Source organism: Amia ocellicauda, chromosome 20, assembly GCF_036373705.1.
Source record: "Amia ocellicauda isolate fAmiCal2 chromosome 20, fAmiCal2.hap1, whole genome shotgun sequence".
Lineage (NCBI taxonomy): Eukaryota > Metazoa > Chordata > Actinopteri > Amiiformes > Amiidae > Amia > Amia ocellicauda.
Window position 1 is genome coordinate 20,299,274 of NC_089869.1, and position 24,148 is coordinate 20,323,421.

At 38.9% G+C, this 24,148-nt stretch overlaps 1 protein-coding gene across 1 annotated transcript in view; it reads left to right on the top strand.

The window, feature by feature from the left end:
- dntt (deoxynucleotidyltransferase, terminal) overlaps window positions 1–24,148 on the top strand; it is a 57,347-nt gene that overhangs the window by 29,801 nt on the left and 3,398 nt on the right. The window contains exons 9-10 of the mRNA XM_066693083.1: window positions 3,159–3,407; window positions 5,090–5,173. Coding sequence (XP_066549180.1) covers window positions 3,159–3,407; window positions 5,090–5,173 — 333 coding nt within the window. The remainder of the gene's footprint in view (window positions 1–3,158; window positions 3,408–5,089; window positions 5,174–24,148) is intronic.

Sequence of the window (24,148 nt, forward strand, 5' to 3'; positions counted from 1 at the left end):
TAGTCATAAAAACGCTACTTGGAAGCTGCGGCGAAGGTTAGTCCTCAGGTAGCAGCAAAAATAAAAACAGAGGATGGAGACAAAAATATATGCATGCCTTTCAGTCAAGAAACACACATCTTAACTGTCTTATAATATTTTAAGGATTAATGCTTTTTAATATGGTTTTCTTTATCGTGAACGACAGTGCCACTTCCTGATACATTCTGTGACACAGGTTGAAAGCTTTTTAAAACAAAGAAATACAAATACTAGTCAGACGTCAATAACTGCAGTAATATATAGGCTTTTTGTTTTCCTGATACAGCAATTAAATCAAACCGCAGAGAGGAAGAGAGGATAAACTGCATCATTCTGATCTAGAATCAATATGAAGTTTAAAAAAATTACAGACTTGTTTATAACCAGTTTGACAGCGTAATTATGGTGTTCAGAGTCATTTCAAAGGCTTGTCTATTGTGATGAGGGCAGAGCAAACAGTTTAGTTATGAACCGACTGTATTTTAGGCCTGTTGATTTCTCCACAGGTATTTTTCTTTAAGTTTTTAACTGGAATTAAAAAAAAAACCTATATGGCACTGATATAAAGTGGAATAAATGCTTTTAAGCCAATTAAGTGTATTTTTTATTGGACTATGTATGTGGACACTATATTTACACTAATTCAAAAATATTGGGTTTATTTATCACCTTGTAGACGTCATGTGAAATGTTAGTTGTTAAAGCCAATGGTTCATGCAGTATTGTTTATTGCCACTGTTTTAATATGAACTGTTTCTATTCAACGATGACATGAATACATTTTCTTTACACTGAGTCATATGTGTCTCAGTTGCTCCATTTATACAATTGACAGTTTAAACTATGATGAGTAAGTGTTTAGGTAAGTATATCATTGTCCTCATGAGAGATACAAAGAAACAAGACCTGGATTTCTCTGTGATATGTACAAAGAACTTTGAAAATACTGGGGTTTGCTTCAAAACACTTAATTCAAATAAGTTAATCCGTCTCCAATCAAAGCCATTGTTTATGATTTTCGGAGAATCGTGCTTCTGCAGTGACGAGGTTTTCCAAACGTGAAGGAATCAGCTAATACTTTCAGTAAAGCAAAGCAAATTTAAATGCAGGCATATTCTGCTAAACGAGCAAATCCACCACTTAAAGAGATTATACATTGTCATTTCTTAGTCACAGGGAAGTGACATTTGATCCAGAATGTGTGTCTGGTGATGAAGTCCTAAACAATGTCACTTTTTGATACTCTTCCAAAAAACAAATAAGCTAACCTTTTTGGCCGTCACAGAGATGTTCCAAGCAAAGCTATGGAGAAATGAATATTATATTTAATAAGATTGTACCTAATAATTTCACCAACTGTATGTAAACATTTAAATAAAATAATTCAGTTTAAATAAATAATTGAATTGGCTGATTTGAGTCAACTGTGCTTTGTCAGAAGAGCACAATAAACTCACACATTGACAGAAAGAACCCAATACTACAGACCAATACACTACTGATAAACTATTCATTAATAGTTCCACAACAAATCAAATAGGAAAGCAACACAAATCTCACAAACTCCATACAAGGCAAGCGTTTCCCACAGATGATTTCTTTTAAAAACATGATTACTTTTTTTTGTGGCGGTACCAAAGACATCCGCACAGATTTCAATGTCTGAGTGACGGCTTTGCACTGATATATTTGATAATTTCTCAGCAAGACAAGGTCTGCCTTTGCAATGGGACTGACAGTTTGTGCCTGATACTGAATTAAATATAAAATATAATTAGACACATCCTTGTGCAATAACAGCGAGCTCTAAAACCCTGGTGCTCCCCCGACGAAAATGGACGTGGTTTTGAAGTGTGGGGCGCCAGCCTTTGTAACAATTATTGCTTCACGAGACTAAAACTGCAGATATATGGGTGCCGAAGAGAGCACTGTAACCTGACAATTACTGCGGAAGTGTGGAATTAAATTGACAATTTTGAATGTTAATCGCCCTGGTGTTCAGGAACCAGGGGAACTAAATAATAAACTTGGACTGGAACCCAGAGGAAATCAGTATGCCTCCTAGTTCATCCAAGGCCGATTGAGACAAATCTTTTTATTCTTTACAGCATCAATGTCTTATTTTTAAGCGATTCCCTCACCCCCCCGCTGCGACATTTAACAGTTAGAGAGAGAGAGAGAGAGAGAGAGAGAAATCCTATGGTGTACACTCAGGCATCCCATGATTTATATTTTGACTCATGCTAAGATATATAGGATGTGGGGCACTTATTGTTTTTTTCACAGCACTAAAATTAAAAAGCTGCAGATACAAAAGTAAAAAGATGAATCGTGTTCAAGATGTGTAATTTTCTCCAACGGGATCAAATATTGAAAATGACACACTTAAAAATCATGAAGTAATTATTATCTATGAAATTATCATAAGCTATGCATCTGTTGTCTCTTGCATACCAATTATAGTACATTCCCATTATTATTTTATTGCTAATGTAGTTTGCAACTATGTACAATATCCTCGACCAAAAAGATTTACTTTTTTACTTTTGCAGAGAATTCATATAACCTGTACAGTTCTAGAATGCATGAATAATTGATATGGTTCTTATGGGTTAATACTCTCTGAAATCAGTCATTTAAAGTTCAGTATTATGTTTTGTGCATAGCATATATTATATTATTCAGTATTCCCCATACAAGCTATCCTTCAGCTGCCTGACAATCACAGAAGTGAAACTATACACATTTTATAATGCCAAGTTAAAGTGCAGGTAGTTTAAATTAAACTGACTTTGAAAAGGTTAAAAAATAGGCTCCCTTGTTGTTGTTAAACATTATAAAAGCACTTGATATGCAGAATATGCAGTCAAAACAATTTTCATGATGTGGTTTAAAGGCACAGCATGGTACAAAGCTGAAAGCTGACAATCTTTGTATCTCTGCCAATCAGCCAGTGCTTTAATGTACCTATTTTTCTTTTCCTTAATCTTTCTGGGTTTAAAATATATACATATCAGACTGAATGGACCGTCATCCACACTGCGGGCATTATTAAAACATGTCAAAATCTCTCATCAGCATTGTTATTGTCCCCAGAGAAGTACTAATGCTGTCTTTCCTCACCTCTTCCTCTCAAGGGCATTCTGCTGTATTACGATATTGTAGAATCAACGTTTGACAACACCAGACAGCCGAGCAGAAATTTCGAGGCCATGGATCACTTTGAGAAGTGCTTCTTGATGATGAAACTGAAGAAGTCGCTTGTGGACGGTGCGAGGCAGAGGGATTGTGTAGATTGTAAAGACTGGAAAGCCATACGGGTGGATTTCGTCCTTCCCCCTGTGGACCATTTTGCCTTTGCGCTCTTGGGTTGGACGGGCTCAAGGGTAAGTACACACACAGCTTCATGACACAGACAAAAAGTTGCAAAACGTATATATGTATACTTGTGATAGAGCAAGTATCCATCACAGCTGATTTAGCCACTCCTTTACACAGAGATTTGGATTTGTCTACAACAAGGTAAACATCTACCAAAAAATGCTCCATTGAAACATAAAGAAAGACATATTGTGATAATTGATCGCCCAACATTGCGTGTACAAAGCTCAGAAATATGAGACTATAAACCCTTGTAGTTAGATATTTAGTATACTCTCTTAAGTTCCCCAAAACTCAATCATAATAATACAAAAGTGCAAATACCATATTTCTATTCCAAAAGCTGTAATTCAACGTGAATCTATTTCACTGTCTTCTGCTACGAGTGACAAATGCCAAAGCTGCAGCTTTTTGAAAACAGTTTAATTTAACCCTGACTTGTAATATTAATTAACCCCCAGCAACATCCCTGCATCCCAACTCAAACGACATGGAAAATGTAAAAAAAAAGGGCAATTAAAGGGAATATTAAAGGTGACTCTTGATGGCATTGACAAACTGATAGGGGCAGGGTGACGTAACTTTGTGTACACATTTCAGGTGGCTTATCAAAGTGCTCTTCGAAGTGTCGGCTATAATTACATTCTTTGCACCTGGGAGATATCCCATCATGCCTGCAAGAGATCCCAGTCCTGCGTGCTCTAAATCATGTCTCTTTAAGATGAAGTCAGAAGCTATCAAACAACTGCTGCAGAAACATGCGGTGGCAATTCTCAGTTGTGGGCTGCCTGGTTGCTGTAGCCCGCAGACTTCAGCTGAAAAGGTCGCTATGAATTAACTTGTGCAACAGTGGGAGCATGGATGGGGCCTCTATAGTCCTATCCCTGTAACCGTTCGAGGATCTATGAAGAATTGATTCATCACTGGAATTCAGAAGACGTTCAGCGGTTCATTAGTGCAAAGGCAGGATATAGGCACTAGGACGTTATACCTCTGTGGTGACACATAACACAGCAGCTAGCTCTGATGTCTGGTACACAGCGAGACATGGGTTCAGATTGGTTCAAGGGGAAGGCAGACCCATCAATACCCGAGACTGCTTAAAAAAATGGAAGACGGAAACAAGTAATTGAAACATGTTTTGCACTTTCTTGCCGGCAGCAAACGCTTTAAATTGCTTTAAGTGTGTGTTGGATGTTGTAGCACATGCGTGGCTGATTCTTACTCTCAGAAACAAATATCAGAGACCCCGTGTAACCCGCAGAGTGCGATGCGTCGAGGGAAAATATGAAATTGCCAATAGGATGCACTCCAGCCTTCGCTAGCCTGGAATCTAAACATGATTTATCAGAAAGTACAGTTGATGGTTAAAGATTATTGCAAATGCACACAAAAAAAGCTTTTGAGGGAGATTAATAAAATACATTTTAAAATGAATTTGTCAGCCCTAATGTGGCTTTTGAAGAGATTAATGTCTAAATGCCGGTGTGAGCAGAACAATCGGAAAGGACACTATTATATGCTGTGGTAGTGCAACTATTATAGGAGTTTTCTGTTTTTATAGTAATAATATTAATAATAATAAAACTGATGATGATAATAACAAGCCGTCAAGATGTGCTCTTCACCTGACATCTGGGGTTTATCTGAAACGGTGCCTTTTTAAATCTGTTTTCTTTCCCCTCAGCTTTTTGATCGAGACCTGAGGAGATACGCCCGTTATGAGAGGAAGATGTTGCTGGATAATCACGCCCTCTATGACAAGACTAAGGTACTACAGACACGTAGGGAAGCACAGAGATCAATGCCAGACTGTCCATTTGACTGCGTGTTGAAACGGTGCTCCGCAAAATCCGTCGTTACTTATTTGCGGCGCTTGATAACTCAGTTCAAGGTAACTGGCCATTTTAACCACTATGGCCACCTTTTCAATGTCTCATGTCCAGCGCAGGTCTTAAAAGCCTGAAACGTTAACATTTGAGCCTAGAAAAAAAAAGAGGCACAGTGAAAATGATATGCAGAATGTAAAACAAATATATTTTTAGCGTATTCCGCTGTCTAGGCCAGATAAATGGGATCAGTCCAGCTGCCTCAGGGTTAACGATATAAATAGAGACTGATCTACATATCACTTAGAGAGCTCGGTGGAACAGGAAAATCAACATCTCCTGCCGAGCACTGGAGTGTTTATAAAGGGATCTCTAATGCCAAGAAAGACACCATTAACAGAGATGTCGGATTCACTGCCATCATACGCACAGCAACGGGCTTTTATTAGTAATGTAATCATGAGCAGTTTAACCCGTTTAGCTGTGCGTTTATTAATCATGACATAATATAAGTTTTAATCGGTCTGTAACCATGTTGGCGAAAGAATAAATAACATAAACGCCATCAAAGAACAGCCAGCAAGGACTGTCGGATATGAAGCACAGTGAAGTGAGGTTTAACCAGGCAGGTCTAGGATCTGGCATTAAATCTGAACTAAAGCTCAGGTTGACAAAATCTGAAGGGGCTTTAAACGTCACAACTACACAGTAAGCATTAGTCACTTGCTAGGAAAGCTGCAGACTTCTAATGAGGAATCTGGCTCAAAATACTGCCCAGCACAAGTGTAGCTAGCAAGACTTTAATCTCTTTTGAAATGATAGATACATTCAGAGATACTTTTACATATTTTATTCTGTGACAGAGACGTGAACAGGACAGCGGCTGCTAATCACAGTGTTTAATCAACCGTCGGCCGCACACGGATGTCAGAATTGAACTAGGAATGGAATTGGTTTTGGAACATAAAAGTAATGTTTAGAAAATTAATTTCAAAGGCTGTACTGGCAACTTGTGTTGAGCTGGATGATCAGCGTCTTCACTGCTGGCAAGGGGCTTGTACGCTTAAGTGATTTTTAACTGGTTTAAAAAAAAAAAAACATTCGCTTCGCTACTCTGATGATTTCTCAGTTTTTTCCTTTTCTGGAAAGATCCCAGGAAGGTTTTCAATACAGTTGGGATCTGTTTCCAAATTCACGCACCTTTGCCTTCGATATAGAGATTATGGGTACAAATTTGAATTTAACAAAGACAATATGGATTCAGAGATACTGTAAAATTGAATAATTACTCAAATTTTGCAAAGCTGTCCGCAGAAGAAAGCTTTAAGCTCCTCACATTAAAGTTGCAAGACATCAACCCAATGTTCAGTGCTTGTCGTGTAGCAGTTTATAGTGAAACAAATTGAATTAAGAATCCGTAAACAGGTGGTGATTTTATTTGCATTTCATCATTCTTAAGACCAATTGTATTATATAGACTTTCTATAGGGCATTTACATGAGCATACACTTGTGGATTTGAAAGAAATAGCTACCTGATGTGAAAGACACAACCTCTCTGTGCAGCTGCACGACAAGCGGATATGGCGCAGTGTTTGCAATCGAAGGCGTCTCGACTAAGTGATATAAAGTAATCCTATTCATCGTACTGGGATGCTGCAATATTAGATCAGCAGCACGAACGAGCAGGTCATGTGACTTGTGTCTTCTGTCTGCAAATTGCTCCCTTCTCTCCGGCGTTGGTTACAGAATACAAGGCACAGGAAAGTGATGAATGCTGTCAGACCACCTTCACTTATACATATGCACGAGTTTATCTCATTTGTGACGGGGGATCACAAACAAGATGGAAAGGAGGAAACCTTGTCAAAATTAGGGTCTTGTCAGTTCTTTCGGGACACAGGCCGGGTGACAGTTGCATAACAGATGTAAGGCTTTTAAACTGAGCCATGTTTATTCAAATATTAAGCAGACAAATAAACTGTGAATGCCCAGTGAGGCGAGACATGGGCCTTGACGTTACATACGGATGTCTCTAATACCATTCAGTATAGCCTGTAGGACATCCCACTGGAGATGGATGCATTTCTGAAGATCTAGCTGTCCCCTCCTGTGATGTACAGGACTCAAGGTCAGATACACCCTGCAAGGTTGTTTCCTGATGGAATCATTGGACAATGTAGCCTCTTTATTAGCTTGAGTTCTGCATTAGAGCCACAATTAAGGTAATGAAGATCAATTAACTGTCTTGGTTACTAGTTAACTGGCACCGATAGTCGGATTTTCTCCCTTTTATGACGCCTGGAGCCGAGCCGAGCGGTCCTGCGATGTCCTTTGTTTTGGTGAGGTCTTAATTAATTGGCTGAAGCAGAACATATGGTAATAGGAACGGAGATAATGAGGATTATAGCAAGGCAAGCATGCTAATTGCGCGATGTTTTAAAATATGAAAATACAAATCTGAGTCGGGCTAATTAAGATCGTGGGCTCCATCGTGCACTTTGATGCTGAATGAACACCACAAGGTATATACAGTACATATTTTATTCAATGTATTTTATTCAGTTTCATCATTAGAGAAGGACACATCTATCTATCTATCCAACCATCCATCTATCTCTATCTATATTTCTGTATAATTACTGTGAAAACTCTGAGTGGACTCAATCTAAAACGATACAAAAGGAAGAGCATTAGGGATATTAAAATATGACCGTAAGCCTTTCTGGATTCCCATTGCTCATTCGCCGTGGCCTCCCATGTTTTTGAGAACCTGGCCTACCCTGTTGTGGTTTTAATCTAAAGGTAAACCGTTTGCTAACCTGCCCTCTGCTGTATTTCTCAAGGTGTCACATAATTAATATGTGCCGCCTGGTGATAAATGAGGACAGGCGCGGGGTTTCATCAGCGGCGGGCAGACCGTCTCCTCCCTGTGAAAGAAGTGCTACATGACCTGAGCAACACCTCCGACGTAAAAACCAGTAGTTTCAGAAAATACCCTTGAAACTTTCTTTGTACGTGGGTAATTACTCAAAGCCAAGTGTAACGCGGTGATTAATGACTTGCCTGTCTAGTATCATGCTTCTGCGATGGGGGCCTAATGATTAGGATTAGTGCGCCTCTGATTTACTTAATATGAATATTCTCTCACCTACAGCTATTAGAGCCGTGAGGAACATGCATCTCGCTCACCTTTCTCAGCCCATGTCTACCGTTAGGTTGCGAATCCATTACAGCTGTTGTGTGGCGGTCGGCCTGTGCACTTAATCCCTTATTGATGAACCACCGGCGTCCTTTCATTGCTCAGACAGGTGCCATCGAAATGGGCATCGAAGGAAACGCCTGCGTGAAGGTCCCAGAGGGGAGCGCAGAGCGGAAGAAAGTGTGCGAGTGACTTTCTGTCTTTTAATTCATTTTATTACTGTCAATCTATCCATCAGGGCGATCGGTGCCTATCCGTCTGTGAAAAGGCCTGTCAATTTGCATATCAATCTCTGTGCGGTTTGTCATATCTTCTCAGTTGCCCGTGATCTCTTATTTGGTCCTAATTGATTGATGAAATTTCAGCCTGAGGAAGGGGAATATAAGAGGTTGTCAGAAAGGAATCACAAATATAGTCAAACAAGTAGGTGGGTGGGTGTGTGTGTGTGTGTGTGTGTGTGTGTGTGTGTGTGTGTGTGTGTGTGTGTGTGTGTGTGTGTGTGTGTGTGTGTGTGTGTGTGTGTGTGTGTGTAGACTTTCCACTTCTCCAGTACTTCACAGATCAGATGCTCGGGTTCACATCCATGGAAGTGCAATCCTGTGAGTTATTTTCGGCTTCCAGCGAAAGCTTAATGGCAAAAGCAAGCGTGAAATGGCTCTTTTAATTATCTGCTTTGTTTATTTATTTATTTTCTCTTACAGCTCACTCACTATTCTTAGCTTTCCTACCCAGCTTATGTTTGCCACGAGCAGCTGAAGAAGAAAAAAAAAAGCAGTCACACATTTTATTTTACACTTGAATTCCAAGCAGCAATTTCACTTGTCACTATCACCATCCGCACAGCATGTGGCCTGCCTCGCACCTGGCTTTGATACAGATTTCACAGAATGAAGAAGACTGTTCTTTAGCAAATGACTGGGCAATAATAGGGCAATTGCACTGAGCATTGGGGATTTGTGTTTGAATTTTCCCCAGCTGGAAGTGAATAGGAATGTGATGGTGCCTGTTGGCCAGAATAAGAAATGAAATGATTTTAAAGTTGTTATCCTCCTTCCAGTCAAACAGCCGTCTTCAACACTTAACATGTCTGTCTAATGTTAATAGCATGTATCAGTGGAATTGCATGCTTATTCCACTGGGTGATTTATTCTCGAAGCATTCGTTTTCACACTCCTAGACTATGCAATTCAATTACCACAATTCTACCGCTATATAAATGCAAAAACCAAAGTGCTTTCTGTTTAGAATGAAGATCAGAGGGTGACATTGCCTTTCATTTAGTTGTGAATTTTACTCATTTTATTATCCGAAATGTGCTATTCATATAAAACAAACAACGAACCCCCAATCAATTACATGTGAAAGATTTGTTTCTGTCTTCAAAGCCATGTAAAGTTTTGTACTGAGTGAAAGAATACCCTTTAGGCCGAGATAATACAGAAATGGATTGAGCAGAGCCAGGTTGGACAGAAATTGCACTGTGAATTTGCCAAAAGCGAAATACAATATGGGCACACACTCACACACACACTCGTTTAAGCTTGATTGCAAGGATTTCTGTGTTTAATGTTTCTGAACCTCTGGCCTGAAAGAGTCAAGGTTATTAAGAGCTGGGATAGGCTGGTATTTATTGACTTACTGACATTACTGCTTTAGGATTAAGGGCTAGCTGGTTTCATTGCTCCAAGAGCCATATTGGATTGCATACGTCCAGTAAAGTGCTTTTGTTTTGTATAGTGCATCAGAATCGAACACATTTTGTTCTCGAGTGCTCCAGCGGTATGGCGTGTGTCACGGCGTTTCCACACCTATGAACATCACACCTTCGATCTCATTTCTCGATGCCGGGTTCAAGAGCAGACAGAAACGACACGTTCCCTCCCAGGATTCGATGCAGAAATTGTGTTACAGCCAGCGAGCTTTTAAGGATAAAAGCTGCACAAACACATGTGCGCACACACGCAGTGGCACAAGCATTGTCAAGCTGTATAGTTAAGCCTGATTGATTTAGATTTCGTGTGCTCATATTTTGGTTACAGTGCCATGCACGGACACTTACAGAGATCCTATATATGCAATTGAATATAAGACACACATTTGAGTGATAAATAGAAAACCGGGGGCTGCCTTTTGCCCACTGCATATAAATGGAGCATCAGTTTTGTTCCTATGAAACCAGAGTTAAAAACCTTGACATCTAATAGATTTGCAAAGTGAATATACTTCTGCAGTGCTTTATTGCTTTCAGTTTTGAATAAAAAACAGCTCTTGAATGGCTTTCTACCCAGCAGGTTCCATTTGCAGTGCGAATTCCCATTAGAACAAAACTGCCTTTGTTCACGAGTCAGAAAGTAAGCATAACTGAGCACAGAATGGTTTAGCCACTAACAACGTCCAAACCCGAAAACAATATCCGAAACGCACTCATGTGTTGGATTATTCTTCTAGACTTTGACCCCGTGACCCCAGTTGATTTGAAGTGCTGAGTCCCCAGCGGTTCTTCACAGATAGGAAACGATCATTAGAATAAAACAAAACCAAAAAAAACAATGCTGTGTAATAAAAGAGGAGCTGGAAAAGTTTTTTGCAGATTGTATGGAAATGGCAGTTGATTGTGGGGAACGTGCTTTTTATTATGACTTCGTTAAATATAATTATCTCGGTCGCTTCATGCATCAGTTCATTCATCAGTCTTCTCTTTGTGACCTCCTGAAGAAAATAATCATCTAAATTTGATTTCTAAAAAGAATGAGATGATTTCTAAAATTAATTGAATGTATTTATTTTTCCTTAGTGGATGCCTGTGGCTAAGAAAGGCTGCATGATGTCTAGACACAAGTCTAAGGTTAACATTTGAAGAACATTATGTGAGTGTGTGTGTGTGTGTGTGTGTGTGTGTGTATAGTGTTATTGTGAGTATTGTGTGATAATTACTAGCACAACCATTTCTCTGTGTAACTGTTGTTCCTGTGACAATATAACCAAGACCCGACCCTAATCCTAACCTTAACCATCTCAGTTCCAGGAATAACAGACACACTGCAGAATCAGGTTATGCATTATTACTATATAACAGCTTATATATATATTGGAAGTTTAAATTGCAGCTTTGTCTGAGAGATAACACATTTACCCCTCAAAATGGACAAAACATAACAAACCAACTATTTCTCTTATAGAAAAGGATAGTCTTTCACTTTGGATAAGGAATCTGTGGATTCACATACGTTTGCTAACATCAAAAACAAAAACAAAAAAAGACGTCCTCTGTGTTGCCTTCTGTGGAGAATCTTTTTTACGCTTCTTTTCCTTGCGAGAATTTTCCAAAACCGGTAATCTCTGCTGAGTGTTATTCTCAAACCAGAGGAACTTAATGTAAGCCACCCCCTGCCTCTCGAGCAACAGTAGGAAATAAAATTAAATAAGAAAAAATCCCCTTCACGCTGCAGCTGCTGGGATTTGCGTAACGGCACAGGACAATAATAATAAGGCATCTTTGCGCTGATATTTCGGGGCTGTCAGGAGTTTTAATTGCTGGCTGATTCATTCACTGACAGAAGCTGTCACTGCAAGGGTACAACACCGACGGCATCTGAAGTCATCACGAGTGAGCGCGGGCAGGGTTAGGGTCTTTAGCTCCTCTGCCACGTGAATCTCAAGCCGAGGCCTCCGCTGGGGCGACTCCATTGATCGCGTCTCTCTCTCTGACATATGGTAATCAGCCGAGGTGACTAAACCCAGAAATTATTAATGTTCGTTTTCGGCATCCTGGTGATGAAACCCGCGCTTGTTAAAGAACGACAACTGAATGCTTCATTCCTCTGCAGCTCTCAGAGAAACATCTGTGAGCCCTGTGGAATAATATGCCCTTGAAAAGGATTAAGAAACAATATCTTATGACCCTGTGGGTGTCCAGCTAGTGTAGCCGATGCAAGCTGGTTGGTTGACCCTGGCTGAAGTAGTGGACCACTCTCGATCTGGACAATGCTTTTTAAAAAGACACACTTTCATTCCGTCACTCTCAAAAGCCCGTTTGACAGCGTGAAACGGTACTTGTTGGTTTATTGAAAGGGAAGATTGATATTTTCTGTGGCACCGCACAATACATTTCAGTTTTTCATTGTGATGCGTTTGGTTACAGTGGTGCTCGAATGTGATGGTTGTTATGTAATACAGATCTGCTCCTCGGTGGAAACTGTTTTGGTTTTTGTGTTTTTTCCTCTTCTCTGAGAAGCTGCGTTGATGTGACTTACAAGTCCTGAGGTGCAATTCAAGTTTCTAAAAGTGTGTTTCCTTATAAAGGAGTGTTGTAAACAGTAATTCTTTTTTTGGAGGAAAGAAAACACTTCACATGTTTGAAACAATAGTGTGTATCACACTTAAGAGATGAGAAATACAGTAATAGAATAATACATCATTCCAATATGCAGACACAACTGAAGACTAAACAGTTTTAAAAATACAGCATTGGATTCTACTTCCAAACATCAATCGTCATTTCCATTGTAAAATATGTCAATACACAATCCTTTTTTATTTCAATACAACACAAACAGACATTGAAATATGTTGAATTGATATCAATATTTATATTTTAAGGACATAACAAATGTATTCAAGCTGCCACATATACTTTTCCCTCTTGTCAGTGCTCCTTAAAGGGAGATATACTCACAACCGTTGAACACACATCGCTACACATGCTTTCTCAGGCTGATTTGTGATGAGTAGTGGATTTGCTCTTTGCGGGCCCCCCTGTGAGACCGAGAGGAAATGTAGGTTATTAATAATTGCTAAGGAGATACATCTCCTTCTTGGCCTCTAAAACCACTTATTTTATTCAGCCATGAACTCCGGTTGAGTAAAAACTCCCGTCTGCGGTTCGCAGTGTGGAGTGCTGCCGGTAGGAGACCATATTGAGATCCACCTGGGACCTGAACCGCATTCAACTATGTGTCATAAAGTGTAGGCCACCCAGTTCTCCTTCCAACATATAACTGTGTTTAAGCGCAGATGACAGACTATGGCTTCTCTCTCGTAGTATTAGTGTCTAGTTATGAGAAGATTACAGAAGATATATATATAATGTTACTCACAAAATACATCTTTCTTCTGGAGAAGAGAGGACACCAAATTCTGACAAGTCCTCTTCCATGTTTGAGCAACTGTTTATCCCCAGCTTGGAGTTCAAATTCAAGTTTTCTTCATTTGCCTTCTAGAAATAACCATGTTCAGATCATGATTAAGGGGAAATATCGCCGTTCTGTGTTTCTACAGCTGTTAAAAAGGGACTCTTGTTATGAGCAGCTGACGAAACACAAAATAAAGACATTTATGGTTTTACGCAATAATAGTGGATGAAACCTCAGCGTCCGGATTCGTTTAAATTCAAATACCTGTATTAGATAGAGTATGATTAAAGTGCTTAATTTTCAGCTTTAACCGTGACAATGTCTTATACGTACGCAACGCTGTGTGTATTTGTTTGAGAGGGATTACCCATTTTAAGTCTTCTTTTGATTGTTGGGATTTGATAACAGTACGATGGCATAGCATAGCAACATTAAGGGAAATGTATTTTGTTTAAATGGGATGAATTCCTGGATTAAAACATAATTCACTTAACATGACAAGCCTTGTTTTTGGAACGCTGCATTTGACGATTAATGGCTAGAGGAATATCTAATGGATAGACCGCGTAATTTACATACCGTTTGATTTGTCGACGTGACTTCATGAGATAAAGTAGATTTTAATTAATTCAGATCATCACAAAAGAGTCTACAGAGATACTGGCGATATTTTATCAGTTTGCTATTTTAAAAGATGTGTTACACTGATAATCTTGGCATTAGAAAAATGTTCACAAGCATTCATGTTTGTGAGCACCACAGGAGACCAGCCTTTATTTTAGACTAGATGTTAAACTGAGTTGAAGACTAGCAACAGGGAAGATGGCACTTTAATTAACGAACAAATTAATACATGTATGTATTTATTTATTATTCGGATTAGAAACGTAGAATCCATTTGCTCAAAATTGTGCTACATACTTTGGGAAGAGATCAATCTCTCCAGGTTTTAATTACAAGTGCAGAGAGAGACGGCCTTGTGTTTTTTATGTAAGACCATCATCCTTCATTCAGTCGGGTTTGTTCAACCCTTATATACCTAGATTTACAGATTGTATGTTCTCAGGCATAATTTGTTCATTAAGGTAAAAATGCTGTTGACGTAGGGGTCATTATTTTCTATGTTTTTCACCTCTTTTTCTCAGTGCCGGAAGCTGCAGCTATAGTTTGTGTTTCTGGCTTCTCCTGGTACGAGTTGTAATTAAATGGTCAACAGTTTGCTATATATGGGCTTATTATGAGGTGAAATCCTGTCAGAATGACTTTACAGGATACACAACAATGGAGTAAAAATAGAAGTGGCCCAACTTTAAGAGCAACAAGGAGGCAGATGGGGCCTCATATTGACTCATCCTGTGAATAACATTAATTTCAGAGAATCACAATTCTGTGTGGAACAGGAAGGGAAAATTCCATTCCGGCAATTAGGTAACAATGCAAATATGGATTTTAATTTCAGGTTAATCATCTTGCTATTGAGTTGAATCCCACGGAGGAAGGCAAACAATTAATAGAGCTGTAAAATAATTGATTTATGGACTGCAATCAACGTAATGCAGACTATTATGAAACTGCTGGCCTGTGAAACAGGGTTATTACATATACAAGTAAAAATTGCTGACTGTATGAAGTAAAAGTATCTGTGATTTACATTGTTTCGAGATGGCTGCTAATCTTGTTTGCTCTCCATTGCTGGGATGATCCCAAACAGCTGGAAACCAGTTGAACTTAACAATGGCACAGTTGGTCTCGGGGAGCTACTGGTTTAGGAAATCAGTAAAAACAACAACAAAAAACACACACAGATTTCATCCAGATAACAATTTGCCTTTTGTTCTGTAGTTATATATATATTTGTTCAGTTCGGTGTTCAGTTACAGGTATGAATGCATTTGAAAAGAAGTTGACGTAGTCTTACATGCTTTAAGCGATGAAATAAAACAGACTGAATTAAGTATGTGTTAAGTATGTGTTAAAGTAATCTTAATATTATCACGCTTTGACATATGACTGTTAAACTCGTAAAAATACTGGTTAAACGTGTGCATTGCTTCACAGGAGCCCATCTGAGCATTTAGATCAGATCATTAAAGTGTTCAGTTGATGTTTTTTTAAACACTCCGTGTGTGGGCTGACATTTCTGTCCTTTCTTCTTTTTTAACGGGCAAACCGGCTCGATCCTGCTGGTACGCTGCTGGCAACAGTTGCCATCCACCAGGAGAAATACACGTTTCAGTCTGATTGTGTTCATATGGGAGCAAGTAAACTGAAACTAAATTGTATTACCTGCTAAATCCCAGGGATTGTGATAGCTATTATGAGCTGGTATTATACTGAACATGATATGTGAAACCTTTTTATGAAACCATAATGTGTATTACCCTCCCCCTACGTAAAGCAACAAAGAGCTGTGTTCTCAGGATGTCTCCGCTTTAAAAACACGTGCCATTTTGACCAATTTGAAGGCTAGTAATTAGATCTGTTTAAGGGCTCTCCAAGGAAGGAACATAACAGACCATCATCATGCTGATAAAACCGGTCGAGGGACTGCAAACAAATTCATAACAAGACAGAAAAGTCATTAACATTGAGTTGGTGAGAATTTTGTATAAGTGAGAACTATAGTTTATAACAATACATGTCAGTTAATGGTAGTTATCTCTTAAAATGCAGGACTACAATGTTGATCCCATTCTTACAATTCTCTTCTCCTCATCATCTCCAGCTCACTTCAACTTAAGTCACTGATCCAAATTTTTCTTAAAATGGGTTTATGCCTCGAATGACTCAACCTTTACTGAGATGTGCTGCCCGATTGCATTTCACCACCAATTTACTCCGCTATCTAAAGCTGGAAGAATGCGCGATTTCAGGATCACCCTCTTTATCGAAACGAGAGTTTGCCACTGTGACACAAGTGGCACAAAAAAACTTTTGTCTCTTTGTGAACCCTTTAGTTTTCGGGTTCAGTGGCACGAGCAGGATTTCGCCTTTAATTCTCCGGCTGTGACAAATGTTTGCCGTTAAAATGAAAAAAGATATATGATTCCCGAACTTAATAACTGTTGAGATCCATTCATGCCTAGAATTATTAATATAAATTCCACAGCGCAATCTGCATCAAAACTATTACATGTGATTTGCCCGAGGACATTGATTTAATGGATAATGCCTCTACTATTACCATTTCAATTATAGTCTGTTATAATGTCATTTTAGAGAGGCATTTTTCCCCCCTGCATAACCCATGTCAAATTTTATGCAGCTGTGTTAGGCAAAGACGAATGCTCCTTATTTAAAAATAATGGAGGCCGAGGCATTACTGATGTCATCAAACTGCAGACAAAATAAATGCACTTCTCATTCTTTTTATGTAATAAAGAATTAAACTCTCGCCTGGCTAATAAAAGCCAGCAAAGCTTGTTCCCAGTAATAAACAAGGTTCATGAAATGATACAGTAACAGTCTTCTGCCTCTAACCAGGAAGAAACATAAATACATATGTCAGATCAACAGAGGCATTAAAAATAGTAACATAATTGATTTTTTAAGAAGATTTAATTTCCCAATGAGGATTTATCAAATTACCACCAAGTAAGAAAGATTAGCGAAAGTTTTGAAAGTAATTATTTCCCATGAATAATGAGAGCCATTGATTGTGGACTAATTAGTTTTCTGAGCTAGAGATATGATTCTGTTCTCATATTCATACTGTATGCACACTTATATTTACTTTAGACTGAGGAAAAATACATTCATAAAATGCCAGTAGTTCTGACTGGACTGGAATAGCTGTGTCTGTACTCATACACACAGACAAACATTTTGTTCATTTAATAGCTTGTAATAATACTGTTTAGTTAGAAAAATGGTTCATGAGTTCCCCATAGAATAGTTCAATGTCCCATCCCCCTTTGGGTAATATTCTCCACTTAAAAGATAACTTGTTTATGTATAGGTATACATAACAAACTTGTCATATACAGTGAGGGGAAAAAAGTATTTGATCCCCTGCTGATTTTGTACGTTTGCACACTGACAAAGAAATGATCAGTCTATAATTTTAATGGTAGGTGTATTTTAACAGTGAGAGACAGAATATCAACAAAAAAATCCAGAAAAACGCATTTCAAAAAAGTTATAAATTGATTTGCATGTTAATGAGGGAAAGAAGTATTTGATCCCCTATCAATCAGCAAGATTTCTGGCTCCCAGGTGTCTTTTATACAGGTAACGAGCTGAGATTAGGAGCACTCTCTTAAAGGGAGTGCTCCTAATCTCAGCTCGTTACCTGTATAAAAGACACCTGTCCACAGAAGCAATCAATCAATCAGATTCCAAACTCTCCACCATGGCCAAGACCAAAGAGCTGTCCAAGGATGTCAGGGACAAGATTGTAGACCTACACAAGGCTGGAATGGGCTACAAGACCATCGCCAAGCAGCTTGGTGAGAAGGTGACAACAGTTTTCTTCCGGGTAAAACTAAATTGGATGACTCATAGAATGGGCTTTACGGATTACGAATTACACTGGATCTCTACTTTACACACTGCGACTGGAGACTCATGTAAAAAACTCAGAATGGACGCCTGTTAATAGTGATTGGCGATGACAGAATGATTTACAATGGAATACCTTAGGGCTTGACTACTGAAGGCATTATTTACAGTATAAGGATTGTTAATCATTCTGTTAAGAGTGTAATACTTGTTAGAGTATTCAAAGAGCATTTATGTACTTAATTACTTGTTATGTAAAACCCTGAATCTCAATCCTAATCAACTGTGGGAAAGACTCAATATGTTGTTTAGTAAAGGGTCCCTGAATCGTCCTATTTTAATTTTCTGCTGGCCTGGTCATTTTCATATTTCTGCTATGGCTGTAGAATTAGATTAGGTCACATCTAATCAAAAGAGCCTTCAATTAATCACTTGCCTCGTAATAACTACCTATTTTCACCTTGTGATGGAAACAATTAAAACAAAGAGGTTATTTACCATCGGCAATGAATCATTCGAAAACCCTTTAGGTAAAGGCTTAGAAGCCAAATTAATCATGCTTAATTCCGTGGTTTAGATTTGACACCTTCGATTTCTAAAACCATTTAAAACAACATCAGGTCACATGTTTGTACCTGACCTCGTGAATATAATTTCTTCTAGCTCACAGCTTCATTTTGCAAGCGAACAACATGACAACATTTTAATCAGTAATGTTTTTGTGAGCACAGCTTGATTAAACACTGCATATAGACATTGATAATACTTTTAGAACCAAGAGACGAAGTATTATTTACCCATTTTTAATATCTGTATTGTTATTAAAATGTAACAGACGCCTTACTACTTGCTTGTCATTTTGCTTGCACAAATGTGACAATGTTGGAATTGGTTTCATTTAAATGATATTATACAGCTGGCACTTTGTTATTAAGTAATGTGTTGCGACATGCAGAAAAAGTATATTGTTCTATGCATGTTATCATTGAGAGAGTCAAGGAATTGTATTGAATATTTCTAAATAAAACCAGATGAAAATATTATTTTCCTATAAACACACAATACAGTCATTATTACAGTACTTAGAAGAGACATTGTCATATCAGAATAACCCGACAGCAGAAAACAAATGCCCGCAGAACACGAACTTGAATGTCAGAAGTTGTATTGCAAAGGAGATTAGCTACTTTCCTCAACGTACACGTGTGCCAAACTAATTTAAAATCACTTTCCTTTTATTACAGACAATTGCACATAAAGGACGACAGTTTGATTTGTAGCAAAGCACGCTAGATTAATTATTAAACGCGTTGCATTGTTGGAGTAAAAAACAATCACATTTTTGACAATGCGCTCAGACACGAGGTCCGCAGTAGAGATCGGACTCAAGATGGTATTTAAATAAATAGAGATATGTGCAACTCAGCAAGGTAATGAAGACCCAAACTTTTCTGTGAGGCTTTAAAAAGAGGGTTTGCAAATTGATTGCATTTTAACAGAATTGAAAGCCCGGAGATTGATGTGTGTAAGGAGGATACAGAATATAGTGCTGATGATTATACAGTTACCAGTAACATATATATATATTGCAACTCGTCCTTCAATGGCAATACATTCATTTCACACTTACGTAATTAATGTGAAGATCAAAAGTAAAAAGAAAAATACAGATAACAGGCAATCAAACCAAAACAAAGTAGCAAGAAGCCGTTAGTGCCTAATATGGCTGACGCTGTCAACATGCTAGTCTGGACAGCTAATCTAATGGAAGAGAAAAAAAACTCAGGAAATTAAGTCATCAGAGATAATAGATTATAGTGACTGTGGAGAAGCAGCAAGTCAATTAATATGAATATGGGCTCAATATTTAAGGAACGGCCTACAGAATGGGAATGTGTTCACGTTAGAATGGCTTACATGAAAGGATCCGAACGCTTTCCGACCAGCCATGAATACGTGTCCGTACTTAAAGCCATGGAAGTGTAATCTACTGTGACAGCGATCAGCCCTGTGATATTAAACATCAAAAACACACGCAACAATGATTAAAGGCTTTGATAGAGAAGTCGTGTGCCATCCTCCAGAGGTTTCAAAGGGAATCCTGAGCGCAGGCTGGCTGCAGCTTTGGGAGCAGAAAGCAGAAGCCCGTCTCCCTGCTGCTTATTAGGAATATCGATCGTCTTGCCAAAGTGACAATCAAGATGTTGCACATCATGTGAGGAAGCAACATGGAGGCAGATGTTCTGAATTAGTGTGGCTAATGCATGTGTTTGCAGTTGCAAATGCAATCATGATAAAACAAGCATCAAGAGCCTGTACTGATTAGCCGCTTTGCAGATGGAGACAACATGCACAGGCTGAGCAAAGTGTAGAGTTCAACCCTAATGAGAGACACAGGCAATGTCCCCATTTGGCCTTCTGTCATTCATTTCACTAATATGCTGTTTGGGTTGTGTTTGCTTTGGTGTGATTTGCATTATATACATACGCTACGAGGACCATTATGAAAACGCAATTTATTTCACTGGATGGCTTTCAAGTTACTCATGGGTTTGTGTTTGAAAAGGAAATCTGAACTTGTTCAAGTTGTGCCCTTCGAATACAATCCACTAGAGCTGCGGTGACATAATGTCTTGTGATTTACACGGGTGCTTATGAAAGTACTGGCAGATGGTTAAGTAATGCCTCTTTCGTATAGACTATTCTGACTATAATGGTTTAAAATGGACTCCAGCCTTCACTTCTATACCTGTCTGAGAAAGGTTGCCGTTGAACAGACTGGGAATTCTGCCACAACTGATGTACGCAAACACTGAGCTAAATTCAAACCCTCTTTCAGTTTCTTCTCTACAAAACCTCACAATGAAGAGCAGTACATTACATTTCAATTCCAATTCCAACAGCCTTTCCCACGACTGCTCGGGTTTGTGATGTTTACGCTGTCCTTATAGAACTGGAAACATATATTTCTTGGTCTGTTCGTTTGTAGCTCTTCTCACCCCTTTTTGAAGTTTTATACATCACCCCTATAGAAAACTTCTCCTACCAGCAATTAGACTGTGGGGAAGGCATGCGATCCTATATGGAAGCTATTCAGGTCTTCTGTGACAATGCACACATCATGCGCTCAGTCATTTTGAATGTACATCTTCTCCTTGAGCTTGAGGGCTGCGATGGCAACTTCTGCATAATATCTGGAGCGCATGACACTTCTGAGCAGGAGAACTATTAGTGGCGTGTATGTAATCCTAAAATCCTCATGCAGAACATTTCATCCATCACTTTAAAGCTGGTATCAGAAACCGGAGATCAAAACGATGGAAAATTAGCAGTTTTGCTCTCTCCTGTGCGCTGCAGATCACTGGCAATGCTCACATCAGACGGACTTCGTTTTATTTCATGCGGTCTCCTAAGATCTAGCATGTGTTCGATTTAATTTATGATTATGTTCTTTATAGCTCTGACTGAATGTGCAATTCAGCTACCCTCAAAACGTTATGGGAGAGTGATACAAAAATGTGAATGTGCATATTTTATCATTATTAAAAAAGAGAATTATAACATGCATGTTCTGATTTCAATATAACTGAAAATAAACTGAAGCAGTGGGAAGCTTGAATACATCATAAATATGACTCTTCAGATAAGCAAGCTCCTTTGAGTGGTAATAAACAATGCATATTGCGTATTCGTCTTGTAAAGTTTGTTGGGCATGCTGTTAAATATATGTACATTGTTGTGTATGTTTATGGTTTGTGTGGGTTGGATTGATGTTCGCAAAATGCTTATTCCCCACAGTCCCTCAAGTTGTAAATAATTATCATTCATTACAACAGTGATGGTGATGGAGGGCAAATCTCTCAATCCGACATTTGCAGAAAATTGACAGTTGCAGAAAAATGAACTGAGGAGTCGCTATAAATCTAAGAGGAATAACAACAGTTCTATAAGACATAAATACTTTGGTTAAAAGGGTCTATTTTGCAGTCTTATTCGAGTAGTGTCTCTTTCTCTGATTTCACTGGACTATTGTCAGAGTCATCCCAGTTAAGCCCTCTTTGATTATATTTGTTATAGACCCGATATTCTCCGAAGAGGAACACGAGGAGCAAATCCTAGGATCCATAACACTAATGGCTAAACGAGTAGTGCTGAGACACTGGAAAGAGAAAGCAGCACTCGTCCACTGCCGATTGATTTCAGATGGCAGTGAGCAGTAGAGCCCAATAAGGACAGGGAAAAGCAGTAAACGTGCCGGAGGTAGGAGGGTGCACCTGTGCGTGTGTGTGCACGAAATCTGGACTGCGGACAGTGACCAAGTTTGTCGGACTGTATAAGTGCTCTTTCAGCATCTTTCCAAAGTAATGAACCCTCTCCCTTCATAAATAATACATGGTTATGTTTTGTAAGGATAGGCCTATGCGAATATGAAGTGTAGTCCATTGAAAACCATGTACAATTTCACAACCAAACAATATAATCAACGTAGAAGTACGACACACGGTATAAAAACAGCTAATCCTACAGGTGATCAACTATTTGGGTAGCCTTTGGGTCGTTTTCTCTTCTTGAAACATAACTAGCGTTACAAAGAGGGTTGTGAATAACAATCGTAACCATATATCTTATCAGGGGTAAAGGTTTCTCATGAGACTGTCATTCCTCAACAAGAACAGCCGCTCAGTTTTAAGCCGGTATTTTTTTTCTTATGCTTGCTGCTGGTATTATAGTCGGCTAGCAATACTGCTGCAGAATTGATTGTAATATTATAGTTTGTGCTTCATACTCTAAGGCGCCAGACGATTGTGCGCGTCGTTTGTATGGTGAATAACATCGCCTGCTTTTTAATTTCCCTTCCCTGGTTGTTTGGCATTCAGTCTTGATAAGCTTCTCATTCAATGCTGATTGTTTGGCTGGCTTTATTACTAGGTAATCAGTGAAGATCTGGCTTAAATAAACCTCTTTTATATGCACTGAATGGTAAGGGAGACCCCAGGGTAAATCACAAGGTATCTTCAGTCAAAGAGCAGTTAGCGACTAAGTATTTTTTTTTTTAAACAAGTCTATACTGTGTGAGGGATAAAGAGTTTAGTTGCAGAATCTCTAACGCTGTATTGGACTCCAGTCAGAAGATGATATTAATAACCACTCCATGAAGCAGGCTGCCTGCAGAGATATTAAGTTGAGTGATTGTGCTGAATTGTGGCATTGTCAGTTGTCATATCTAGTAATCACTGTTGATATTTTGTTCATGGATGTGGGGTGCCGAATAAAATACCCCAGAGAGGGAGAGAAAGAGAGCAATAACAATAATGTGGAGGAAGGAATATTAATTTTTACTTTGTTTTCCTTTATAAGTGGGCTCTACTTATGTTTGATCTGCGGACCTGTGTGGTGTAGGTCGGCTGTACACTGAGATTATGAACAGGTTTTGAAATGGAGAGTAATGACAGCTTTGCCGGTGCCCGGGGACGGTGTGAAGTGGGACCCTAATGTGGTGAAATCTGAACATTCGTGGCTCTGAGATTGACTTTGATTGGGAACGCAAGCAAACAATGATTCATAATTTGTAGGTAACAGTGGAGTGGTGATTTAATTAGTGAAATTATCACCCAAAGTAAAAGTGAGTGGTATTGACACAGACAGGGTCAGACGAGCTGTTATTCCCATACGCCATTTTCGTGCACGTCAAGCGGAGGAGAGCTATGTTTTTCTTTACCATTTGCATTGTAAATAGAGACCCTAGAGGCAGGGAAGTCAGCCCTTAAAATATTTGTTGCTGCAGATATGCTTCATTACAGTCTTTCATCTCAGGAATTGAAACCCGTCCGTGCCAGCTTTTACTTTACATGTCACTTCCACTTACTGTAAACAATCTGAAGGCTGAATTGCGGCGCTTATAGCTTTCTGACTTCATGTGTAAGATGATTTCTCCATATTGCATATAAAGATATCCAGAGCCTCATGAGACTTGTTCTTCTCATAATGTATACGTGGTTTGTAACTTTCCTTAGATACCCAGACACGTGAATGAAAGACTTGCGGTGGTTTTGTCTCAGATAAAAGGACACGTTTACATTTGAC